Source organism: Taudactylus pleione, unplaced genomic scaffold, assembly GCF_031769625.1.
Source record: "Taudactylus pleione unplaced genomic scaffold, aTauple2 ptg000535l, whole genome shotgun sequence".
NCBI lineage: Eukaryota > Metazoa > Chordata > Amphibia > Anura > Myobatrachidae > Taudactylus > Taudactylus pleione.
This window is the reverse complement of record NW_028284937.1, coordinates 12,045,865-12,069,467: the sequence shown is the minus strand read 5'-3', so window position 1 is coordinate 12,069,467 and position 23,603 is coordinate 12,045,865. Positions and strand designations below refer to the sequence as shown.

Here is a 23,603-nt window from a genome sequence, read left to right as displayed (position 1 = left end):
GACAGAGTTGTCTACCAACATCTTATGTACAGTGCCTTGCAAAAGTATTCAGACCCATAGCCAGTGCCTTCATTTTATTAAAAAACAAATCCTGCACTGACATTTTAATTTTATTTTAAAACACTGAAATTTAGTTTTATATTTCCATGACATTGTCATTGTTTCATGTTACAAGAATGCCTTAGGGAAAAAATAATTAAATATGTTGCTTGCATAAATATTTAATCCCTGTGCTTTACTATTTTGTAGAGCGAGTATGTTCTATCTTTGCACACTGTTTAAATTGATTTCGTAGCCCAGTGGTTCCCAAACTTTTTTGAATCACGGCACCCTAGAGTATCAGTATTGTTTTCAAGGCAGCCCTAGGCCAAAAGTTTGTTAATGAGAAATTCAGAGAAATAAATGATTAACTAAATTGTGCTCACCTGTCATCTTTAGGGTCAGTTATGTGGTGGTGGACAGCTTTGCACTTCTGTATGTCCTCATATTTACATTACATTGACCATACATTTGATTTGGTGCTTGACCACCAAGCTGTGGCACCCTTGCAAGTGTCCCGAGGCACCCCAGGGTGCCATGGCACACAGTTTGGGAACCACTGTCGTAGCCTATTCTTCCAGACAGAGTTGCTCCAGGTTGATCAGGTTAGACAGATATCACTTCTGTACACCTATTACATAATGTCAGAAATTCTCAATTTGGTCATTGTAGGACACTCATGTTTTCTTGTTCTTGAGCCACTTGTGCTTGGGATCATTGCCATGCTGAAGGCTAAACTTTCAACCAACCTTCAGTGTTTAAGAAGACTGATACAGGTCCACTTGCAGTATTTCCTTGTTATTTGCTCCATGTATTCTTCCTTCTGTTTTAGCAATATGTCCATTCCCAGCTGATGAAAAGCAGCCCCACACCATAATACTAAGACCACCAAGCTTGGGAGATGAGTATAAAATTTGTGTCACACATATCACTTCGAACTTTGACAAAAGCTCTATCTCTCGTCCCACGTTGCAATGGGGTTACTCTTATGCATTTTGATGGTTCTTTTTGAGCAATGGCTTTTTTAGTTCCAGGCTTTGACAGATGTGTCCTCATACATCCAGCCTCAAAACGCCATGCAGAGCGACTTGCCTTGCACGAGTGAGTCTCCAGGTCCTGTGCAACTCTGTTAGTGTCGGGCGTCTTTTGTTGCTGAAAATGCGTCTAAGACAGTGCTGATTAATTTGATATGTGACACTTGTATATCTGTGTGCACCTGAGTCTGTATATGAACCACAACGGAACTTGGCATGAAAAAAAGCTGCGTCCGCTACATTGTAGCACTTCGTATACATATTCAGCGATTCAGTCGCACACAGATATACAAGTGTCGCATATCAACTTAATCAGCACAGTCTGCTGGTGCGTCCTAGTTGCGTCACATTGCAACTTAGATGCATTTTCTGTAAAAGAAGACGCCCGACACTACCAGAGTCTCACGGGACCTGGCACGCCGAGAGGTTTTTTTTAAGGTGGCTGCAACAAAGATGTGTAAGGACACATCTGTATACAGGCTATTGTTTATGTGGAGTTCTTAATATGGTTGAATGGTGCACCTTCCAGTCTCAGTTCCTGAACCACATAGCTTCTTCAAAGTGAATGTTTGCCTCTTTCTGTGGCTTCTGTCACAAGTCTCCTTCTTGCTTCCACCTCCTGATAATAGAACAAGTGCCCACTGGGACATCTTAGATAGTACTCAGTGCCCTTCTCATAATTTAGGCATTTGCATTACTTTTATCTCTGACGTCATTGCTCTGTAGTCTTCATTTCCACAATTGTCCTCCAGATTTTCAACCAAAAAATTGGTTCCATATTGCAGCTGTTTTGTCTTTATCCAGAATGTGGTGTCTACATTAATGAATGGCTGGGGGTAACTGTGTGCTCATTTGGAAATTATTTGTAACCAGTGTAAATGTAAAACTGCCTCACCACAGCAATGAGTTATACAAAGCACATATTTCAGCATTTTTTTTTTCTTCAGATGTTTTTGTTAAAATAAATCAATGTTATGTAAAATAGCTAATTTGGAGTTTCAGTGCTTTTCTAATAAAAATAACTCAGAGGACAATTCTCACTGTAGGATTTGTTATTCAGTAACATGAGGGAATTGGTTAAGGACATTTTTGCAAGGCTCAGAATGTTAATATGTAATATATTCAAACCTCAGTACATCAGTCCTGTGGCATTCCATAACATGCAGCATTGCACCAAGCACGATGAGGTTGAGTACGGGATGCCAGCGATCGGGATCCCGGCGGTCAAAATCCTGACAGGGTTAGGATCCCGACACCTGTCGGTAGGTATTCTACCCCTAACCCTCCATCCCCAGTACTTAAACCTAGCCTCCCCCTAGTGCTTATACCTAACCTCCCTCTCCCCACACCTTAAACCTAACCCTCCCCCAGTGCCTAAACCTGACCCTCCACCTAGTGCCTATCCCTAACCCTCACCTTAACCCCGCTACATACCTTCGGGATGCCAGTGCCGGGATTCTGCCAGGTGTCGGTATTCCGGCGCAGGTATTCTAAGCGCCGACATCCCCTTTGCAGGGATATTGACTGGATCCGATCACGGTGTTATACCCAACACAGTGGAGAGTGGGGGTTATTAACAGAATGCTCTATACTATGTGACCCAGACATTAGTCCTGTACTGTGACCCTTGAACAGCTTTTTCTGTAATAAAAAACTGATTTATCCCAAGTTTATTTACTATGCCAAATTGTGGTTGTGTATACTGTATTGTAAGGTCATACAGTACATTTACACCATGTGCCTTCGTTCGTTACAGTGTTCATAGCTTATCACCTCTTACCTGGATGGAGATGACGCTGGGCTTCCAAATTCATTTGCTAACTGAAAAATAAAAAGATGTGCATGACTTTTCCACTTTCTACATTGTTACAGGAACAACAGAAACCATCAGAATGATCAATAAAATAGCCTGTAATTATGAAACCATTGTTTTGAATGTCAACAGTTCTAATCCTGTCATAGCTGAGCGTGACTCCTGATTGGACAGGACAACCAGTCAGCAGCCAATTGCTTTAGACAGCCCCGTCCTAGATGCTGAAACAGGCCCACTAGTTCTGGCAGCTCTCTTCAACCCCAACACCCAAATGATTAACCCCTTCAGTGACCATGGGGCTAAGTTATCTACGTAGAGAGGAAAAATATTTAACTAAGTAACATAAACATTTGTACTTGGTGATAAAGCCATTGGAAGTATACTGACTTGCACCAGGTCCGGACTAATCATGCTGTACGGCCGCTGGCGGAAGGTGCTAGTGCGAGGCGAGGGAGTATATCTCACGGCTTCTATCCGGACATTTTCAGATTCAGGGATGGACATGCCGACTTTATCCAGATTTCCAGTACTGCTACTGTTTAATTTACTAAGTGGAAAACTGCAGAGAAAAAAACACAAGATAGTGTATGATATACAGTAGTCTATGAAAGAACAAGCAGTTAGCAATCAATTTGCAATCAAGCAAAATCTAAATGAAGGTCATCATAATCATAATCATTATAGCAAATTTGCCAATAAAACACTACAGTTATTTCAGAATGAATCATTGCAATGTTTTGTGTGCCTCCATAATGTCTTTAGTTGATATACTTTCTTTATGCCAGTGATATTTTCTGCGTAAGAAAGGGAAGACAGATTCAACAAGGATTCTGTTAAATTAAAAAGGGAGGGGGGGGGGGTGTAAACATTCTGATTGTGCTATGTTGGGTGAAGTATTGTAGTGTAGTGCAAGCAGTGATAGTTATCGTTGTGCCCTGAGAGTGAAACTTGCATTCTACATTTAAAAGTGAAGACACCGACCCACAGAATAAATGCAGCAAGGGCTGAACCTTAATGTTATGGGGTTTTAATCTCACCCTACAAACATTTAAACGTCATCATCTGTCTACAGGGGAGAAAGGGGGAGGGAGGGGGGGAGTACAAGGTTGAAAAGTCAGGGACTGCAGCTTATTGGACTTCTTGCTCATGACCCTTCTCACCTGCTATAAATATACACACCTCTTATATTCACCTGGGGATGTGAGACTAACCACACGGAGATAAAGGGCTGCAATGCTCAGTCCCCTCTCTAGGTGGCGCTGCAGCTGTAAAACCTTTGTCTCTGTTTCATTTACGCGGTCACAAACACAGAATGCAGCATTTATCTGTGCATATACACGGTAACAGTCTAACATAGATAATAGAAGTTATATGAATCATGAAATCCAGTCCACATGAACACCCCAATATATACTAATCTGCATGAAGTGTGCCAAAATAACTATTTATACCTGCATAAAGAATGTGTATGTGTATATTTACTAAATAGAAGATTTTTTTTATGTACAGTATATTTATTTGGGTTTGGCCAAATCCGTAGTCTTAAGCCAGCCAAATGTGAGATCTGGATCTTCCTTCAATATCGGTGTGAAGGACACAGAGTTTTCACTTCCAGGAGCTAAAGCTGGAGACAATATTTATATTTTATGCATCTCTAGCATAACTTCAATAGGAAAATCAAAGTTTAGATTTGGCTTGGCACTGAGCTGAATCTTTAGTAAATTGATCCAGTTTTCGGCCAATTATAAAATATGGATTCGGTGCAAATATACTTTTGACTGCCAAAAAGAATTCCTAACTAAATCAAAAAGTTGGCTTCTCTCAAAAACCTTCCAGCCAAACAGATTCTTCCCCATTATTGGACATGTATAACATATTTTCCAACATAACATATTACAAGCATGACACAATGAAGAACATATATGGACAGGAGATGAGCTCTGCAACTTACATTCTTGGCAACACATATTCTGCTGATTTGTAATTATAACCCACTGCTATTTCCTTCCTGGGACTGATACAAAGATATATTTATTCTATGCTCTGCTGCAAAATCACCTAGACCAACTAGATTCATGAGAGGTGACCCCAACATTGAGGCCTCTGAGATGTCGGTGGCAAAAGGACAACTCACTTGGGGTGGGGGCTAAAATGTGTTTCTAGCAAGGAAAACAAACTCAAATTGCATTATAAAGAATGATGGTATTCTTCGAAGACATTCAGTAGATACCAGCTGAAACAAATTAACATAATGCTAAATAAACAATTTACAGATTTAGGAGAGAAAGCAACAAACCTCAAATATTTTACAATAGCGGAAAGATAAAAATAGACGGAGTACAGGTCTAAAGCTCTTGTTTACGGAGCCTATCTGGTGTTGTCGGCGACGGATGTGCAGGCTCGGTTCTACTCGGTTCCGTTCGGTTTTTTTTCCCGAATCTTATTGGGTTTCAGCTGTCACGAGTTTTGGATAGCCAATAAGATTCGGTAAAAAAAACCGAACGGAACCGAGTAGAACCGAGCCTGCACATCCCTAGTTGTCGCACTGTGCATGCTCCAGAACTAAGCTAAAACAGGTGATGCAAAGCATACGCATCTCAATACCATCTCCACTCACAACCGAAGAGGCATAAATTAACTGAAATGGGCCGTAGGCTAAGCTCAGTAGGCTAAGCTCAGTGAGGTTGTGTTGATGCGACTGCAGGCTATGCGTACTTCTATGGAAGCGTAAAAATACGCTTGCTTCCAGACGTATCTTTTGGACAATGGATACGGAGGAGGAAGAAAAGGACAAGGAGGAGGAGGAGGAGGCCCTTTTGAGTCTGCACATTCATCTGTGTCATCAGCATGTAAGTGCTTTGTAATAATTCATATTTAAAATAACAAAATAACAAGAAATGATGCACAAAGATGGTTACATATCTGAATACTGGTTTGTGAATAATTTGGACACTTTGTACCTAACACTACAAATTCAAAAGATTGTATGAAACAGTGGATGCGGTTCCAAGGACAATTTTTTTCTCCATATTTATTGCATATAGCTGCACAGGCATAATTACATTTAAAAACATATTAATATTACAGTTTATGGTATTGTGGTAGTTTTTGTCAACTATTTTGCTAAATAGATTGAAAAAAAAAAACATTAATATTTTGTTTCATATTTTTAAGGTCGGCTTGACACAACGCTGGGAGATTTGCATACTCCCTATATGGACATGAATAAAATGACAACACAGAATGTCTTACCTTGAGCCAAGTTTATCTGAATTCTCTACTGGTGGAAGGGGGCGAGTGTAAGAGAATGGAAACCATCCTTTCCTATTGGAAAAAACAAAGTATATAGGATATTCAGTAACTGTACATGATCTTTACCCATATGCTTTGTGAATGTAGTCAGGTATTAACATCAAAAGTAATTACCAGGATCACAGTTGGGGTGGAGCTTACTGTGACAGGCACCAAATTATTCTATAGTTGTCATGATGGGATCCGCCCCTACAGTACGTGCTGGTAATCAGATTGATGTGAATCCTGCTCTCCATCCATGTGTAATATACTAACATAGGGTAATTGTGACGCATTAGACACATGCACCTTTTACTGATAATCGCTCACCTCCTCAAACATCGGAATAGCGTACAACTCTGAGTCTACTTGTAAGATGTTCCCACCTATGTCAATACTTGTAATTCAGTACAATTCTTTCAACAATCAGATATACTATTAAGATTTTGTTGACATTTGTATACATTAGGGGAGCAATGAAATGGTTCAGTATAACATGGTAAGTAACCTGAGATCATTATGTGGTTTGGTTCACATTATAATTTAGAGGTTCACAAACTCAGGCTTCAATGGCCAATAACAATTCATATTTTTAACATATCTCTATATGAACAAAATTGAAAACCACTATTTGCAATATAGAATATAAATAATCTGAACTGTTACTTAGAGTTTTCCAATTGTGGTTAAATGGAGCAAAGCCCTCCAAAACTTGACCACTTACTTAAAATCGCCATTTGGGAATGTTACAGGTTGAAATATAAGTAGATGACACCAACGTCAGGTTTGTTGAACCGGGCAGCATGGATTGCTCTACACTTGGCAGGTACTGTATTCAAAACCCATGATTTGAATATAAGACTGGCTGTTACAGAAATGTGGAAGCATAAATTGAGCAACATCTGTATTTTTTGGGGGGCAAGGAAAAATATATAGTTCACCCTATGTAACATGCAATTTTAAGTATATACCACCAGAGGGCGATAATGCTCGATTTATATACAGTTACACAAAACCGATATTTACAGTGAAGAAAATGTAGCACAAATGCCCTTTGTTCCTCTGTAACATAATGTGCCTATTAATGCATGATAGCTCATGGATAGCTCAGTCCATGTAAGTACATGGATTAGTATGTCATGAATTCAATAACTGGAGGTGAAACAATTAGCTCCTGATGGTATTAGAAGTATGACTTGGAGAGCTAACTGTTGAATGGGAGGTATAGACAGTTATGAGGTGATACTGCACTTACTTTTCTTTTTACATAACAAAATATGCTTAGTAAGTACAAGGGGTAGAAAATGTATATTTGATGGTGCGTGCAAGGCCTAAAGTCCAGGAAATTGTAATTACTTTTGACTACCAAATATGAACAACCTATGTACAGTGAAGGTCATTAGAACATTTCATTTGTTAATCTGTGTGTGCAGACTGTGCGCAGTATATTATAGATATCCCTCATTTTGTATGGAATGCTCCAATCTGCCCATTAGCGGAGGACTGCCCATCATAATGAGCACAATCTGCTGGTCTTGCATTGCTGCACATATATATGCAGCAATGCAATCCTTGGATTCAGCAATGCGATCCTTGTGAATCCATTCAAAGCCTGATTCAGCAAGGATCGCAGTTTCTAATACGCAAGCAATTGGCCGATTGTTGCGTTCTGCACATCGTATGCATCACATGTGCACGTGTGCGAACCGGCCCCTGCGATCGGGACTGCAATCACAGTGACTACGGAGACCCATCGCAGAGTGATTGACAGGAAGTGCCGTTTGTGGGTGGCGATGGGGGTGTGGTCAGCGAAACGCAGGCGTTCCAGTGCGTTTCAACGCCGTTGCAGGGGCATGCGTAAATTAGCCACTGCGATGCTGTACGCAGCCTAAGGCCTGATAGCGTGCGCTGAAGTTAGCAAGTAAGGTCTGACCTTGTGCACGTGTGCGTGAGGCTGCGATTGTACTCGATGGTACCGATGATTTTGCAATCTTGCTAAGGATTACGGATGTGTGTAAGGTAAATGGATTGCATACTATCGCAGTTGAACTGCGTGTGTAATCGCTATTGCATTCGCAGCGGCGATCCTTACTGAATCAGGCCTTAGTGCAGCAAAGACACTGCAGAGCTTTAATAAATGTTTTTTGTTATTTGTTTGTAGTTATCATCATGTTAACTGAGGTTGCACATTAGACTGAATAAATGCAGTGCGACTGCTTTATTCTTCAGCAATCAGCTTGCAGCTGACAAGGCCCACACCCACTGAGGATAATGAGTCAGTGCCATCTCCTACACAGTTACTCACATTTTAGTGCTTTCATTCTCTCCATAGTGCCAGCCGTCTCTGGCCTCTGGTACCAACAGGAGGATAATGTCTCCCTCGTTGAAGTTGAGTAAGGTGCTGTTCTCTCCAGCTGTGTGAGAGAAGACAGCTTGTACTCTACGTCGTTCCACACGAGGCGGCAAAACAGACAGGGGGCTGATCCGAGGAAGGGTCTTATTCTCAACTGCAATAGAATAATGAAAGAAGAAGTTTAGATAAATTTGGCCGTGAACTCATATATGTTATATACATTTATCACATATAATGTATGTGATAGACATAGTAATACATGTAAGCTACGGTTGGCTTTAAAGAATATAATGGCTATATACCACCTTTATCAATTGTCACCTCAGATTGCAGTACTAGACTGGTCACAGCAATCTACACACTGGTGGTTCCCATTAGTGGATTACAATATAGTGAATCAAATTACAGTAGCCAAGGAACCAGAACGGTGGAGGGACCACAGCTGATCAATATTTGTCATAACAAGATGTTATAAAGATGGATAATAATAAAATAATAAAATACTCACCCAGAGTGGCCAGTCTATTCTCAGAGGCTGGTTTCCGTGGCATTGGTAATGTACATGAATACATTTCATTGGCCTTAGGTGTTGGCGGAGTGAGGGAAGATGGTGTTGCTGGGCGCGGTGGAGCAATTTGATTGGGTGTTAACGGCTCTATATGAATCGGGCTTCCCATGTCACGTGATCCTCTTGCACGATAACTCTCTCCATTAGGAATAGGAAGAACTTCTTGTACTGACATGCGCTGTAAGCATTATTTTAAAAATATGTTTAGGAATAAAGTTGTAGAGATTGTTAGAATTAAATGTATCAGCTGTGACAACACACCCTTTATCCTCTGCATTATGTAACGTGGCCTAGAGAATATAATATTGCTATTTAGTCTTTAGTCTTCCACCCATTTTACTGGCAACCTGATGCCTTAGAAGGCCAAAAATAAACTGCTCACTCCTACTGAGGTACTGTATGCTGCTTTCACATAAAGCGGAGACATGAAATTATCTTCCCTAAGAAAGTTCCTATTCTCTTGAATGCTAAGTTTAATGGAGAAGTATCATTAGCGCTATGAATGGACCTACAGATGCGTCCTTACACATCTTTGCTGCAGTCTCTCGGCGCGACAGGTCCTGCGAGACTCTACTAGCGCTGAGTGTCTTTTTTGCCAAAAAATGCATCTAAGTCGCAATGTGATGCACTAGCAGACTATGCTGATTAATTTGATATGTAACACTTGTATATCTGTGTGCGATTGAGTCTCTGAATGTGTAGGCCTGATTCACTACGGATCGCAACTGCGATTACGCACGCAGTCTGACTGCAATGATATGCTAATCCATTGTGATCGCTATGCCACCGCAGCACAAAATAAGGACGCCCACTTTACCTTACACACATCCATAATGTTTAGCAAGACTGCAAAACCATAGGTAACATCGAGTGCAATCGGAGCCTCACACACACTTGCACAAGATCTGACCTTACTCAGAAATCGGTAACCTCGAGTACTCGAGCTGCGTATGGCATCGCAGTGGCTAATTTATGCATGCCACTGCAACGGCGCTCAAACGCACTGGCATGCCTGCGTTTCACCGACCACCCCCCTGTCACAACCCCCAAATGGTACTTCCTGTCAATCACTCTGCGATGGGTCTGCGTAGCCACTGCGATCACAGTTCCGATCGCAGTGGCTAGATTGCGCACACACACTACGATGCATACGCATGCGCAGAACGCAACAGTCGGCTGAATGCGTTCGTAATCGCAGTTGCGATCCTTGCTGAATCAGGCCCTATATACGAAGCTTTTTTCATTCCAAGTTCTGTTGTGCTTCATATACAGACTCAAGGGCTGATTCATTACAGATCACTATTGTGATTACGCACGCAGACGGCCGAATGTTGTGTACTGCGTATGCCTATGTATCGCAGTGCATGCACGAAGGCACTACAGCGATTGCAGAGACCACGCAGACCCATCGCAGAGTGATTGACAGGAAGCGAGCATTTGGGAGTGTTGACAGGGGGGTGGTCAGTGAAATGCAGGCATGCCAGTCCATTCGAACGCCATTACAGGGGCATGTATAAATTAGCCACTGCGATAGCATACGCAGCTTGTGTACTCACAGCGTGCAACGAGGTTGGCAATTTCTGGGTAAGGTCAGACCTGTTTTCCTCATGTATGCGCAGCACTGCAAGGTATTACGGATCTGTGAAAACGGCAGTGAGCATCTCTATGCTGGCTTTGGGCGTCTCTATACTAGCTTTGCGATTGCAGTCATTAACATATTTTCTCAACAGAACTGCGTGCGTAATTGCAGCTGCGATCGCTATAGCGATCCAAAATGAATCAGGCCCTGCTGGTGCGTCCTAAAGATACCCAACGCTAGCAGAGTAGTACAGGACCTGGCGGCTTGCTCACGCCAGGCAAGTCGTGCTGTGTGGCGTATTAAGGCTAGATGTATGACACATCTGTACCTTGCTTAAAGCAATTGGAACTGGGTCCCACGGTGAGTGGAACTTATTGATTCTCTCTGCGAAAGAACCACAGGTCACCCCCTATGGTCTAGCTTTACTGTCAGCCTCAGGAAGTGGCTGACAGTTCATGTTCTAATGAGTATGTTTAACTTAGCGGTGGATTTTGCCAGCTGGTGCTTCCGGGATGGTTTAAAAGCATCACAAATTTTAAGGGGAAAGCCCAGCGAGTTTGGCACTTACTATTACTGCCGCTTTAAACTTTGAGGTCAAAGAAGCAGAGGTTTGCAAAAGCTGACACTTCGCACATATTCCCCTCAGAGACAATGGGACAAAACAAAGACTGCATTGCCGTCAGACTGGGGGTCTGGAAGGTCAGCACAGAGATAGAGTTGGAACACTGGCCACAGGTTAGATTTCCAAGTAGACTAAAAACTTTCTGTCGCTGTGAACCCGACTGAAAAACATACCGATTGGAGATATATGTGCAAGCTTGTGTAGAGACATGGCACCAGGAGTGCGGAATCCAAGGAATGCATTGGCATTGCGACTAGCATTGAATAGCACTGTCTGAAACAGGCACATAGTAGGAGTGAGAATTACATTGGTGATCTGTTATAAGTACTGTATTGGATGATCTCTTGAACCCAGAGGAACACCACACAAACAATGAAACGCACTGAATGCCATTCTGTAATAACATGGCAAGATCTCAGGGTGGAATAAGAAAGAAGACTGTGAGGTGACCTAAGCTGAAGAGCCATTTAGTTTTCCTAGGGGTATGGAAACTTCTGATGTCCCTGGAAATTGTTATCAAATGTTGGATAGTCAATTTTATTATTTTCTAAACACTTATATAGCACCAGTACATTCTGTTGGGTACAAAATAATAATAAAATACAACTGGGAACAAAAACAGTAAGAAGACTGGGTATAACCAGACAGAGAGGTAGGAGGGCCCTGCTCGCAAGCTTACAATCTATAGTCTAGATTTATTCAAAATGGAAATTGGATTCACTTACATGATTCAAGGACAGTCCTCCCCCTAGAAGAGGCGCTAGCTCAGGAGGAACATCTAGTGGCTTAGTGCTCGGCACTGGATCTGAGATGACCAGCTCAGTAGATGCATTGGCGGTTTGTTTCACAAGCATCAGGGCACGTTCAGGAAGTTTAGTGGGCTGAGTACATGACTGTTGCCATGATGGAAGCTTGACACTTAACAGATCTTTCACCTTCACAAAACATCAAAAACAGTATTCAGTCATGATTGATTGACATAAACCATAATCTATGTATTGTGTTGTTGTTTTCCCTGTGGACTCCATGTAAGTAAATGTGTCACATTACTTTACTATATCGAACCTCATGTTATGATCAAGAATAATTCATAAAATGATACTTTATTCATGCCCAGCAATAACGTGCCATATACAGTATTCACAATGTCCTGTAAAACACAGGTATGTATGTATGGTATGCCAGTATATAGATGGGTTGGGTACAGGATCCCGATGATCAGATGCCAATGGTCAGAATCCCAACGGCATCCCGACGGTCAAAGTCCTCATGTATTTGAACCCTAACCCAAATCTCCCGCAGCTTAAGCCTAACCATCCCATCCCACCCCACAGCCTAACCCTCCCCTCCAGAAGCCTAATCCTAACCCTCCCCTCCAGCTGCCTAACCCTAGCCATCTCCTTAGTGCATAACCCCAAACCTAACCATAACACTTAACATCGGGATGCCGCTGTTGGGATTTTAATTATATCCCATATAAATTTGTGACAATCATTGTGATACACTTTTACTTTTGCTTACAGTATGTCCCAGGTCAGTCAATAAGAACATTGATTTGTATCATATCATAGTATATACACTGCCAAATATTACACAACAATGCAGTTTCTAATAATACACATGATTATGATTGTGTTAGGAATGAGTGATTACTTTAAAATGTAGTCAAAAGTATATGTTCAAAATGACATGATAAAAAATGAAGGTGAAAAAAGTTATTATATTAATGTGGGATTTAGACAGGTAAATTTATAATGATACAAGGGGATTTGGGGTTTAAAGACTGATAATCTAAAGAGACGTACACTAGGAACTGTAGAAAATGTTTTCTAATGAGAGGTATGAATTGTCCAATGAGTTTTGTAAACGAGGTATGAGCCTTCCAAAAAGTTTTCATTGAGAGCTATGAACTGTCCAAGGAGATTTCTAACAAGAGATATTAACTGTCCAAAGAGTTTTCTAAAGAGTGGTATGGACTGACCAAGGAGTTTTCTATGAGAGGTATAAGCCATCCAAAGAGTCTACCAATCGGAGGTATAAACTGTTCAAGGAATTTTGTTAAATGGGTATGAAATCTCCAGAGTTTTGTATGAGACATATGAATTGTGCAAAGAGTTTTCTAATAAGAGATATAAACTGTCCAAAAGGTTTTCTGAGAGGTCTGAGTTGTCCAAGGAGTTTTTTATGAGAGGTATGTACTGTCCAGAAAGTTTTCTAAAGAGACGAATGAACTGATCAAGGAGGCATCCAGAGAGTTTTCCAATGAGATGTATGAACTGTCCAATGAATTTTCTAACAAGAAGAATGAAAAGCCGGAAAGTCTTGTAATGAGTTTTCATATGAGCGCTATGAGCCATCCAAAGAGTTTACCAATCAGAGGTATAAACTGTCCAAGGAGTTTTCTAAAAGAGGTATGAAATCTCCAAAGAGTTTTGTACAAGACATTTGAATTGTCCAAAGAGTTTTCTAATAAGAGATATAAACTATTCAAAAGGTTTCCCGAGAGGTATAAGCTGTCCTAGGAGTTTAGAGATATAAACTGTCCAAATAGTTTTCTAAAGAGACGTATTGACTGACCAAGGGGTTTTCTACGAGAGGTATTAACTGCCAAAGGAGTATTCTATGAGAGGTCTTATGTATAAGGCATCCAAAGAATTTTCCAATGAGAGGTATGAGCTGACCAAAGACTTTTCTATGAGAGGTACTCTATGAGGCATACAGAGAGTTTTCCAATGAGAGGTATGAACTGTCCAATGAGTTTTCTAACAAGAGGAATGAAAAGTCCAAAAAGTTTTGTAATGAGTGGTATGAGCTGTCCAAGGAATTTTTACTAAATGCTATAAAATGTCCAAGGAGTTTTGTAATGAGAGGTATGAACTCTCCGCTGAGAACTACAGAGAAGCATGAGAGCTGTACCATATGATTATCACAGGATACAGGGGTGAGTCATTGGAAGTACAGGAGGATAATGCTATTTGTTACACCTGTATTGTACAGTACCTTGCTGTGATAGGCACTGAAGTGTTTGGACACTGCACACTGTCTGTCCACCAGAAAAGAGTATCGTCGTCGTTCTTCTGTAAGAGCTGCCTTATATCCTTCTGCCACAAACTGGTCTAAGTCGCACTGTTTGGTGCTCATGATTTCAACGTACTGCAAAATGAAAACAGGAAGAGGCATTGTAAAATAATAACATCAATGCGCTGTATGATAAGACCAGACACGGTAGTCATTTTCCTAGGAAAAAAGTAACAAAAACTGTATATATTTCTCTTTGTTAGCTATTTTGTTACTAATGTACTTTGCTTATCTTGTCCTTCTAATAATAATAATAATAAAAAGAGAGATATAATCAGAGCACAGTATTTCCATTATCATGTAATATTCTTCTCTCAGCAAGGACGGCAAAGGCTACACAGTCTATAAAGAGAGTATTGTCCAGCACTCAGGCAGCAAAAGCTCAGACTGCTGAATATGTTTAAATCAGTATATAATAGTATTTATTATTATTCATTTATATAGCATCAGTTTCGATTTGTAAGCCAATGAATGGACGCACTGATATATCTTTTTAGTATCTTTGCTTTTCTAAACATTTATTCTCTAAAACAATAATTATAAAGCTGATAAAACAATATCATTTTGCTTGTTTTTTAAAAATATTTTTTAATATTTTAAGATTCTTGGAACGTTTCTGTTACCAAGTCTCTACTTAAGCATACACATATACCTCCATCCATTATGTTTTTCAGTCGGGTTCACAGCTACAAACTTCTATTATACAGATGTGTCCTCATACAATCTTGTTGCAGTCGCGCCAAACAGCCCCTTTTGGCACGCCAGGTCCTGTGCGACTCTGCTAGTGCTGGGCATCTTTGTTGATAATGTAATGTGGCTAGAACATACCAGGAGGCTGTGATGATCAGATTGATAGGCGACACTTGTATAGCTGTGTACGACTAAGGGCCTGATTTAGCACAGGGCGGAAATGCAAAACTGCACACAAGCAGCATTGCTATTCTGTCCTTGCAATTATGGAAATGCTGCAGTACACGTCATACCTCCTGCATGCATCAATGTTCCGATCTGCGTTGGAACATCTGTGTGTCCCCCAGCTACTCGAGTGACCATGGGGTCGCGAAGGCCGGCCATTGCAGATGAGGAAAAAAGGCCCGGAAATCTCCGTCAACCGATGGAGATCCTGGCCTCTTCCCTTCCCCTCAACGGCGGTGACACGCCACTGTTTTGGAAAACGGAGGCCGTCGCCCTCCCTCTGCCCCCAAACAGCAGCAGAGGACAAATCACTGACAGTCTGCTGCCGCTCTGCTTGCAAACATGCAGGACCAGTACTGCACATGCGCAGTATGGCTCTGCCGCCTGCACAGATTCCCGAGTAAGGCCCAAAGTCTCTTAGTCTGTATACGAAGTGCTACACTGTAGCAGCCACAGCTTTTTTCCATGCAAAGTTCCATTGTGCTTAATTTACAGCAGAGATGGGGAACCTCAGGCCCGGGGGCCATATAAGGCCCGTGGAGTCATTTGGTCTGGCCCTCGGAGCTTTTCTTTGCTAGCCTCATCTGGCTAGCAGGGTGCATAGAATAGCACCCTGCAGCCAGAATCTATACAGCAGTGCCGCCAAGAGCGTCCTTAGGACGCTTAAGACAGTCACACAGCTACCCAGAGCATCCTCAGGGTGCTCCAGGCATTGCTGTAATCACCGGCGTTTGTGGCTCCATCCGGTGTGACATCACATGGAGGGTGCGTGGCCTGCACCGGGCCCGCGAATAATGTTATATATATCAAAATGGCCCTCGGCAGAAAAAAGGTTCCCCACCCCTGATTTACAGACTCAGTAGCACACAGATATACAGACTGGTCCACATATCAAATTATTCAGCACAGTGTCCTGGTGCGTCCTAGTACATTGCATTGCGACTGCAACGCATTTTCTGGAGGGCAAAAACATGAAAGAGACGCCCCATGCTAGCAGAGTCACGTGGGACGTGGTGGCTCTCTCATGCCACATGGTGTATTCAGGCTAGATGTATGAGGACACATCTGTAGAACAGCATTTCTGTCTACACTTACATATATATATATATATATATATACATATATAGAGAGCAAACCCTCAATGCGCTATTTGAACATACACATATAAATAAGTGACCAAATTTGTATAATGCTGCTCCTCTTGTGCAATCCTTGCCAGTCAATGGATCTAAAATAGAGATACATACGACAAGACAAGAAGGCGCTGATAGTGTAGTAAATAAAAACTCTTTTGATTTTAAGGTATATATTGTGCGTACATTTAATAAAAATACTCACGCTTAACTCAACTCCACTTCAACCGGTGGTGTGATGAATCATGACCCAAACTTCTTGAAGCCTCCGATTTTGGAATGCAGCCCAGCATGAAAACAAGATCAGAAAAAACTCATAGGGGGTTGTATATCAAAACTTTATCACAAATAAAGATTAAGAACATGTACATAAAAATCACTTGACACAATGCATATAAAACAAGTGTGAGTCACCCAACCCAGAATCTGGATGGTCCGACCAGAGTGGTAACAAATTCTGGGAACTTCCAACAGCCGTGGTATTTCTTCAATGGGTGCAAGCTTTGAAAGACCATGAGCAGGAACCTTCAACGCGTTTAGAGGAATTTTGGTTCAAACGAAACACGTTGGAGGTTCCTGCTCACGGTCTTTCAAAGCTTGCACCCATTGAAGAAATACCACGGCTGTTGGAAGTTCTCACACTTGTTTTATATGCATTGTGTCAAGTGGTTTTTATGTACGTTTCCTTAATCTTTATTTGTGATAAAGTTTTGATATACTACCCCCTATAAGGTTTTTCTGATCTTGTTTTGGTGCTGGGCTGCATTCCGAAATCGGAGGCTTTAAGAAGTTTGGGTCATGATTCATCACACCACCGGCTGAAGTGAAGTTGAGATAAGCTTGAGTATTTTTATTAAATGTACGCACAATATATACCTTAAAACCAAATGGGTTTTGATTTACTTACATATATATGTTTAGATTATTTGTTAATATATTTGCTGCATGATAGTAATGTTTTATCTCAAAATACTGCGCTTGTGAACTTTATTGTTTACTATCTCATTGTGGGCTCTGTGAAACATCTGTTTCCTTCACTGGGCCATATTAAATTTGAGGCGAAAAGCCGTTTCCGCATGTTTTTGGCGGAAACTTTTCGCCGATGACGTAATTTTTGCCTGTTTTGATTTTACTCCATATTCAATTTAAAAGACTTTCCGCCTAGGCGGAAAGTCAATGCAATGTAATAGGCGGAAAAGTTTCGCCTATGAATGGGAGGTGGAAAAATGTGCAGAATTTGGGTTTTGGGGTGCAACGTTGTGGGAACCCCCGTGCAGCCTTCAGACAGTCTCCCAAAGGTAAACTGTGTAAACATTTTTTTTAAAAACACTTAAGAACACCACAAAAAATGACTTTAAATTTGGGGGCGTAAAAAAAAATGTTTGGGTACAAAGTTAAAAACTAGCAAACTTGACTCTGGGGGGATCCCCATGTATGCCCCATGTGTTTTTTTGATTGCAGGTGTTTGCGGCAGGTGGATTTTTCATGATTTTTTCAACTTTACTTTAGCAACTTTTAAATATGCTGGCCCCCATTTTCAAGTACCCCAAGTTTGCTGGGATAAGTTATTTTCAACAAAAAAAACCTCCTAAATACTATTCTGAAGTAATTATTAAAAAACGCTATTTAGCAGCTATTGAGCCTGTTTAAAAACACCAAATACCTCAGCAAGCCAAATCGGGGGGTATCATAGTTAACCCCCATGTCAGAGCATCATTTGGGGGGTGTCAGGCTGATTTCCCCAATTCTGACAGTACTTTCCGCATGTTCAAGTTTTGGCGGGTCCTGTTTTCGCCTACTTTCAAATTGAATACGGCGATACGTGGGCACGTGCGCGATACTTTTCCGCCTGCAAAACAGGCGAAGTAGGCGGAAAGTCTGGGGAGGCGAAAAAGTATCTCAGGTCCGCTCTAATTGAATATGGCTAACAGTTTTAATATGGTTTTATCCGGTAAAGACGTTGTTTGCGTTACTAAGTGAAAATATTTGCCTGGACAGCAGTCTTACGTGTGGAGAATAAACACTTCCAATTTGTACTGACAGTATATTACATAGGTACTGATTACAATCACTGCATCTGTACCTAAATAATTCAGCTGGGGGAGGGGGGGACTCCTCTATTACTAATTGATAGCTAACTAGATGCAACTGGTGCAGTGATGTAACTAAGGGGGGTCGAGCAGAGCGTGTGCCCTGGGCGCCGTAGGACCGGCGGCACGGGGGGAGGTGGGGGGAACCGACCCGCCCTAGTTAGGCAGTGTAGCGCTGACTGCAGTGTGTGTGGTCAGTGCTACACATTTACAAAGGACCGGCGCTAGGCTTCCCTGCGCCCAGCGCCGGTCCTCTGCTGCACAGCCGAGACCTTCCCTCCCCCTGAGCGCTTACCCAATAGCGCCAGGAGGAGGGTGGGAGGCGGGCGGTCTCAGGCTGTGCAGTAACACACACATCGCCGCCAGTGCGGCAGCGATGTGTGTGTTAACCAGCAGCCAATGAGAGTCAGACAGACTCTCATTGACTGCTGAGCTCCCACTGCAAGAGCCGGCTCCCTTCCGGCTCCTGCAGTGGGTAATGGGAAAGACGTCATGATGTCATGACGTCTCTCCCATAATGCAGAGTGTGCCAGCCCGGGAGGACTGACGTGCAGCGCTGGGAGCAGTGGCTGGAGCCGGAGCGTGGATTCAGGTAAGTGTATTTTTTTTTATTTTTTTCGACTTGTTTTGTGTGTCTGCACATCGGGGAGGCACCATTACAGGGGAGGACCACTACTGGGGGCACCATTACAGGGGGGACCACTACTGGGGGCACCATTACAGGGTGGGGACACTACTGGGGGCACCATTACAGGGGGGGAGCACTACTGGGGGCACCATTACTGGGGGGGACCATTACTGGGGGCACCATTACTGGGGGGGTGAAACTACTTGGGGTGGGGACTACAACTGGGGGGGACTACTATTGGGGGCACTGCATCGGGAGGGGGGGAACTACTACTGGGGGCACTATATAAGGGGCTTACTACTAGGGGACTTACTATGTAAGGCGCTGCGGAACACTTGTGGCGCCATATAAATAAACAATAATAATAATAGGGGACTACTACTGGAGGCACTAAATAGGGAGGAAAACTACAGGGGGCACTGTATAAGGGGCACTGGATAGGGGGGATCACTGCTGGGGGACTGCATAAGGGGGACCACTACCGGGGGCACTGCAAAAGGGGGGGGCTACTGCTGGGGGCACTATATAAGGGTCTTACTACTAGGGGCACTGCATTGGGGGGACCACTAGGGCAACTAAATAGGGAGGAAAACTACAGGGGGCACTGTATAAGGGGCACTGGATAGGGGGTATCACTGCTGGGGGCCTGCATAAGGGGGACCACTACTGGAGGCACTGCATAAGGGGGGGGGACTACTGCTGGGGGCACTATATAAAGGAGCACTGCATAAGGGGGACCACTACTGGGGGCACTTCATAGGGGGGGGCACTGCATAAGGGAGACCACTACTGGGGTACTGAATAAGGGGAACTAATGAGGGGCTGCATAAGGGGGACCACTACTGGGGGCATTGCATACTAGGGGTACTGCATAAGGGGAACTAATTGGGGGCTGCATAAGGGGGACCACTACTAGGGGCACTACTATGGGCCTGCATAAGAGGGACCGCAACTGGGGACATTGCATACTGGGGGTACTGTATAAGGGACACTACTGACACTACTTTAAGTGGCCACGCCCATTTTTTTGCCACACATGCCTTTGCCGCGCACACATAGGGGGGAGGGGCTCCATTTTTACATTTGCCCTGGGCTCAAAATACCTTAGTTATGCCACTGAACTGGTGCCATATGTTCTGATGTACTGTAGCAACAGCAAGGGCATATTAAACCATCTGTGATGTCATTAGCAGTCGTTCTGCGAAAATCAGACAATATTTTTTTAAGTTAAATTGCTGAACACATACACTATTCACGTCATACTGTCAAAATGCTGCCTGAGAATTTGGCTTTTTTTTAAGAAAAAAAAATATTGAATTATTTTGTCTTTATTTTCGTGCTAAACTGTTCACCTGGCAGACTTTAACTCGTGTATCCATTCAAATAAAATGAATAGTCACCGATAAGGATGTCAGTCTGTCAGCTGGGAGACAAAATCCAGATTGTTTAACTTAAAAGGCGATAAGGTGATTGACTTTTGTTTATTTATCAACAGAGTTCCCCGGTCCCAGAACAATTATGAAACATCTGGTGGACCTGCAGCTAATCTCTCAGTCATTTTAAACTTTAGCTAATTAATAAAGATGTCAAAACATCTCTTGCTGAGTCAGACGATCCTACGAAGCCTGTGAATACATCCGTAATATTCAAGCAGGAATTAATAAACCATGCCTCAGCATGAGGAACATTTAGAACATTTGGACAGAGAAAGGGTTACCACGAGGTCTCTGGCCTCCTGATCTGTGGTTGAATAAACAGGATGGCACCAAAGCATTAAGTTGGGTAAGAGGAGTGGAATCCTTACATTCTTTTTCAGAAACAGACACTATTCATTACCCCCTCCCTTCCCACTGTATCCAACACCAGCTTCATCTCTTCCCACCTCATCACCCCCCCTCCCTCCCAATACCACTCTCCTACCAGACTGGCCTCAAGTAGGCAAACTGTGAACCAAAAGTAATGGTTGCCATGACGACCGTGTTTACAAAAGGGATGCAGAGATAATGCCCAAGCCTTTCTAAATCACTGGAGCCAAATGTTGTTCCTCCCTCCATCCCCCTCCACCCCTACACAGCTGACATGCTAATGAAAAATGGACGAGGGGTAAGGCAAAATAGAGCCAGGCACACAGGAAATCAAAAGCCCGAACCGTATAATGAGGGAAGAAGCTTTTAATATGTGTTTACTATAAGACTATGGCTGCTCAATTATTCTCTTTTTTTCATGCATTCCAACTAAGACCCAACACAAAACCGGTCTCATGGATAATGATCCCCTAAATGTCAGCACTGAAGAGTTACTTTTGTTCAAGCTGTATCAACTTTATGTCGACCTATTCATTCACTATTCATTGTGTTTTCACTTTTTTCCCCACCACTCTAGTCAATGCTTATGTGGGGAAACTGTTATAGTATGTATAATCCTTCATTACTAGGAGACTGACTAAAGCTGCTGTAGTCTGTACATTTCTGGTATGGCAGTAAAAATAATACTAAGTTCTAATGTTACTAATAAGGTTGAAAAATAATAGTAGGGAAGGCCGCTACTTTTTCAGAAAAAAAGGCAATTTAAGATTAGACTGCTAACTGTCGCTAGTGTCCAGGGACTGTCCCAGATAGTATTAAAACCTGTGACTTAAAAGAATCTCTCCAGAGCCTGAAACCACCAATGTAATACAGTTTATAAGAAAGGAGAAATTGCTAACTCCACAAAATATACAAACTTAAAATAAAAACTGTGCAGGATAAATGCAGCCGCCAATTGACACAATTTAATCATTTATTGTTTCAGCAAAAATAAATGCTATGCTGTAAAAATGTCAAATGACTACACAAAGTTTTATTGTTTGTTTTATGTGTTATTTGCCTTTCAATATACGCTAGTTCAATGAATTTAGCAACTATTGTCGATGCTATGTATCTTTTTAAATGGAATATAGTTATCTTGTTGCACTAGTAGTCATTTGACACTTTTACTGCATAGCATTTATTTTTGCTGAAACAATAAATTATTCAATTATGTCAATTGGTGGCTGCATTTATCCAGCTCATTTTTTATTTTAAGTTAGTATTAAAATCTGTCCCTGAAAATTTGGTCCCCAAGAATGTACCTATTTTTCAAGCTTGACCAAATGCACAAAAAAAATTTTTTTTACTACATGCTGAATGCAATACTTATCATCCATCCTTTTTCCTTGGGAGTTATGCGCTGATTTTTATAGAGAAGTAGTATTTAAGATGCAAAAAGAAAAAACACGGTATAATCAAATACAGAAAACAGGTCATGATGGGGACGGAATGTAGTTATGAGACCTCAATCCTCGGTCTCAATCCCGACATCGGAATCCCGGCAGAGGATTTAAGATAGGCTTCGAAATACAGGCACCTATCTTCATCCCGACGCCGTAACGCAGAGGAACGGTGGCTAAACAGCTGCGGGACTGCAGTGCTCCATGGTAGTCTGAGCGAGTACACAGTGCGACATCTTCGATGCTCCTGCCCAGCAGCAAAAACCATGGACACAATGGTAGAATGTTGGCAACTATGCTTGGATTGTGGTCATACTGGCAAAACTATAAACCTGTCAGCACCACAGTATGATTCACCATTAATACACCATACATACCAAGTGCCACAATGTGGATTACCATGGCAGAGGCCTGATCCACTTTCATATTTGGGGCTACACCAGTCCTGTAAACATCCCCTACAAATTGGCTATGGAAATATTGTTTTGCTACTATTAAAATAGATATACTGTACGTAGATAGGCTAACTTTATATTTAATATTAATCCCTTGCCTCAAAATAAAGCCTCTTCTCAAAGTTTTCGTGCTGAGCTATTCACAGGGGGTGATGTTCATGACCATGGTATACTAAAACCAAAAAATAACTCAAAACATAATTAATCTACATAGTAGAGGGAGAGTGGAGTTCCCCTACAGAACTACAATGTCCAGATTTCTGTCCAGGCATGTGAATAATTCAACATTTTCAAGACACCTAATTCTGGTTACACACTGGCCGATCAATTGATCGGCCAATATATTGTACCCCCGTCGGCCAGTGTGTACAGACGATATGTACGACATCGTTCACAGACATATCGCATTGACTGTGCTACACAGCCGATGAACAGATATGTCTACAGATATATCTGTCCATCGGCAAGTGTGTACAGATTATCAGCCGATCGCCTGTACACTCACAGCGGCAGCCGCGGGGAAGGGGGCGGGACACGCCTCCTACATGCCACCAGGCCGGCCAGACCCACTGCAGCACGCAGATGATGGACATTCAGTGTGTATGAGTGACCATCATCTGCAGATATATCGCTATATTGTGTACCCACCTTTAGACATTCAAGAATTGAGATAATTAAAAACACGCACAAAATGTTCCCTTGGGATCAAATGTTGGAACAAGTTTCTCTTACCAAAGGTTCTGAATCCAGGGATGCAA

The 23,603-nt window shown here is 42.2% G+C and overlaps 1 protein-coding gene across 1 annotated transcript in view; it reads right to left on the bottom strand.

The window, feature by feature from the left end:
• Positions 1-23,603, bottom strand: part of LOC148501119 (BAR/IMD domain-containing adapter protein 2-like) — a 130,413-nt gene that overhangs the window by 4,699 nt on the left and 102,111 nt on the right. The window contains exons 7-13 of the mRNA XM_088450959.1: positions 14,300-14,452; positions 12,025-12,234; positions 9,039-9,276; positions 8,483-8,684; positions 6,139-6,210; positions 3,274-3,445; positions 2,854-2,894 (exon numbers count right to left, since the gene is read on the bottom strand). Of these exons, the coding sequence (XP_088307085.1) occupies positions 2,854-2,894; positions 3,274-3,445; positions 6,139-6,210; positions 8,483-8,684; positions 9,039-9,276; positions 12,025-12,234; positions 14,300-14,452 (1,088 nt within the window). The remainder of the gene's footprint in view (positions 1-2,853; positions 2,895-3,273; positions 3,446-6,138; positions 6,211-8,482; positions 8,685-9,038; positions 9,277-12,024; positions 12,235-14,299; positions 14,453-23,603) is intronic.